We start from the raw sequence: 3,713 nt of genomic DNA on the forward strand, positions 1-3,713 counted from the left end.
ACATAATGTCCTTAACTTTATGAGTATTGTGTAAATATTAAGGATATAGTATCCTTAACTTCATGAATGTTGTATAAATATTAAGGACAAAGTGTCTTGTATTTGCACCTTCTGTTGATAAACTTTATGTTCTAAAGTTAAGGACATGGAGTCCTTAACTTCATATGTGGAGTGTAAATGTTAAAGACACCATGTCCTTAATATTTACACAGCACTCACGAAGAAAGAGTAACAACGTCTTTTCTTATTAATTTTAATAGAGTAGTGGCTATTTTTGCTCAGCATTAAAAATACTGGATAAAAACTAAATACTATGTTAAAAAGTGGTTATCCCACGCCATTTCTACTACTTTTGTTTTTAAGAAGTCCACAAATGCCCAACATTTGGCTTTCCTCTAATCTCTCCTCTTTAATTTATAGTATTATTTTTGTTACTTTATATTTTACAAACCACAAAACCCCGCAAATTCTCCACTCTCCTTGCAATCCCCTTATCTCTCTCTCTCTCTCTCTCTCTCTCTCTCTCTCTCTCTCTCTCTCTCTCTCTTCAATCCCCACTATTCCCTTTTCTCTTCACAAAGGAATCACTCTTAAATTTCGTTCCATTTACGTACCATCATTTTGATCCACAATTCCTTTCTTCTTTTACCATCTCTCCATATATTCGTTAAAGCACACAACTATACACCAAACTTTTTAATACTTCATACTAATTGTCACACACGAATTTTCCGTGTATACAAGAATGAAAAAAGTTCATTAGCAAAAATTAAAAAAAAATAAAAAAAATAAGTTGCACCTAATAATACCAAGCTTTGTGAGTTATGTAATGCCCACACCATTGTCTTTTGTACCTCTGATTCTGCTTTTCTATGTTACGCATGCGATACTAAGGTCCATAGCGCTAACTTCCTCGTTGCTCGCCATGTCCGTATTACCCTCTGCCCTAAATGCAACTCTCTTACTGCAAATTCCTCCTGCTCTTGCTCCCCAAAAGCGGCTCATTATCTCTCTTCCTCGTCCTCTTCTTGCACACATATGCAATGCTCTACAAGTCAAAAGAGAGTAGACTACTTCAATCGCCGCCGTCACATTGGAAGCTTTTGGGATTCATCGGCCGTCGTCAACGTCTCTTCCGGCGAAGTCACTTCATCTCCGTTTGTTGTTTGTCATTTTAAAGATAGAGTTAAACAGAGGTGGTTGGTTCGTGGTTTAAACTGGCGACTCACCCTTACAACACGAGATCAAAAGGAAAAAGTAGAATGGCTAATAACAGTGAGAATGAGTCAGATAATGATGATGTCCATGGATAATTGGTCGAACAAGGTACGAGACTGGTTGAAGAAGTAAGAGTGTTGAAACAATAATTGGCAGAGATGTACCAAGCTTGGGTGAATGGACAGGCACCGCCCCACTACCCATAGGGCCTTCGGATAATCTTCATAATGTGTCAGTTGCAAATCAAGTGCCCATCTCCATAACAAGTAACCCATTGTACCAACCTGGATTTAGTCTGAGCATTAACCTTCCCACTATCCCCAGTACCTCCATTCCACGTCCTCCAACCGCACCCCTCAGAAATGACCCACCTACTGTACCCATTGTCCCTACATTCACTGTTCCTCAACCGACTCTTGCTCAAAAGTCTAACAATGATCCACAACTGAATGCTCATGATGCCCAACATTACTCTCCAGAACTGGCTTTCAAGATTCCAGATTCATACAAGCATACTCCTCAGAACGTGTTCCCGATCGAGATCAAAAAGCCCGACAAGAATATGGAACAAGAGGAAATGACCAGAAAAATGAAGAGCCTGGAACAAACCATGAGAAACACACAAGGTTTGGGAGGCCACAAGAGTGTTTCCTTTAACGATCTATGTATGTTCCCCCATGTTCATTTGCCACCTGGCTTCAAGACCCCCAAGTTTGACAAGTATGATGGGCATGGTGATTCCGTTACCCATTTGAAGAGGTATTGTAACCAATTAAGGGGAGTAGGAGGCAAAGAAAAATTACTCATGGCTTATTTTGGAGAAAGTTTGACAGGAATTGCTTTAGAGTGGTTCATAAATCAAGACATATCTCACTGGTACGTTTGGAATGACATAGCTCAAGATTTTGTCCAACAGTTTCAGTACAATATTGATATAGTTCCAGACCGCTCCTCTCTCGTCAACATAAAGAAGAAACCAACAGAAAGCTTCAGAGAATATGCAATCAAGTGGAGAGAGCAGACTGCTAGGGTCAAACCACCAATGAAAGAGGCAGAAATGATTGACTATTTTCTCCAAGCTCAGGATCTTGATTACCTCCATTACATGTTGGCCGCCATTGGTAAACCTTTCGCTGAGGTGATTAAGATTGGTGAAATAGTTGAGAATGGCATGAAGTCGGGCAAAATTATAAGCCAGGCAGCCCTTAAGGCGACCACACAAGCAATTCAAAGCGGATCAGGCAGTTTCAAAAATCAAAAAAAGAAAGAGGAAGGATCCATGATGGCATCTGGGTTCGGGGGAGTTCAAAGAGGAATAGTTCCTTCTTATGTGCAATTCCAACAAGGACAATCCAATTCTCCTCAACATTACTATCCACCTCAGGGTCCCCGGTACTCAGTTCCCCCACAACAATACACAGCGTTTAATGCTCGGGCTTATGCTAGGCCTCCCAATCACCAGCAATGGCGGGCACCGATTCCACAAGGCTCCCGTCATGCGCCATATAATCCTCATCCCCGACAGGAAATTGTGAGAGAACAGGAGCCAAAAAAAGAGTTCATCCCAATTAGGGAATCGTATACAAGCCTATATCGAAAGTTGATGCAGTTGAAGTTAATTGAACCTATCATGCCGCGTTATGTGAATCCAAATTCAAAAGTTTTTGACTCTAATGCAAGATGTGAGTATCACTCTAATACCCAAGGTCATAGTACCGAAAATTGTTGGACATTAAAGAAAGCCATTAAAAATTTGATTGAAGCAAAGGCAATTGTGGTAACAAACAACGAGGATACTCCTAATATCACAAATAATCCTCTCCCAGCTCATGATAATACACATTTTATTGGGATGATTTATGATGATCGGGATTATAAGCAGTCTGGCAAGACAGAGATGGATGTTGGAACCATAGGGCAAGAACCAAAAGTGATAGTGAGCCCACCGCAATTGGCACCGTTGATTGTGAAAGGTGCGAGTTCTAGTTTGAACTTGGTAGGTTCTGAAAAAATGATTCTCTATGTCCCTGGAAGCACAAAAATGGTTGAGGTTCAATTAGGTGGGCCAAAACTTTACATCCCTGGGGGCATTCAAAAGATCATTCCGAATAATAGTTTGAGAAATATAACAGAGCCAATTGTGATCCGATTTGTTGCACAAGTCCCAGTGACAAACACAAAAGCTATCTGTCATGACATACAGATGAAAATAGATAGTTGAAGAAACAGATGAAATGAGGGGTTTGACTATCTCTGGAAGGTACTACTCATTAGAGGAATTGAGAAAACACTTGCCAGTGAAAGAACCCGTTGCAGAAAAAGAAGCAGAGGAATTCCTTAAGAAGATTAAAATGCAAGACTACTCAATCATTGACCAACTAAATAAAACCCCTGCTCAGATATCTTTGTTATCTCTGCTTTAGCACTCGGAAGAGAATCGCCGTGTGTTGATCAAAACTCTAAACGAGGCATATGTCTTAGAAAAGACAACAGTG

The 3,713-nt window shown here is 40.3% G+C and overlaps 1 protein-coding gene across 1 annotated transcript; it reads left to right on the top strand.

Moving 5' to 3' along the window:
- The first annotated feature begins 2,260 nt into the window (after positions 1–2,260).
- Positions 2,261–3,439, top strand: LOC142180390 (uncharacterized). The gene has a single exon (XM_075252603.1). The coding sequence runs from the start codon at positions 2,261–2,263 to the stop codon at positions 3,437–3,439; it is 1,179 nt and encodes a 392-aa protein (XP_075108704.1).
- Positions 3,440–3,713: the final 274 nt, after the last annotated feature.

This window comes from Nicotiana tabacum, chromosome 4 (genome assembly GCF_000715075.1).
Source record: "Nicotiana tabacum cultivar K326 chromosome 4, ASM71507v2, whole genome shotgun sequence".
NCBI classification, from domain to species: domain Eukaryota; kingdom Viridiplantae; phylum Streptophyta; class Magnoliopsida; order Solanales; family Solanaceae; genus Nicotiana; species Nicotiana tabacum.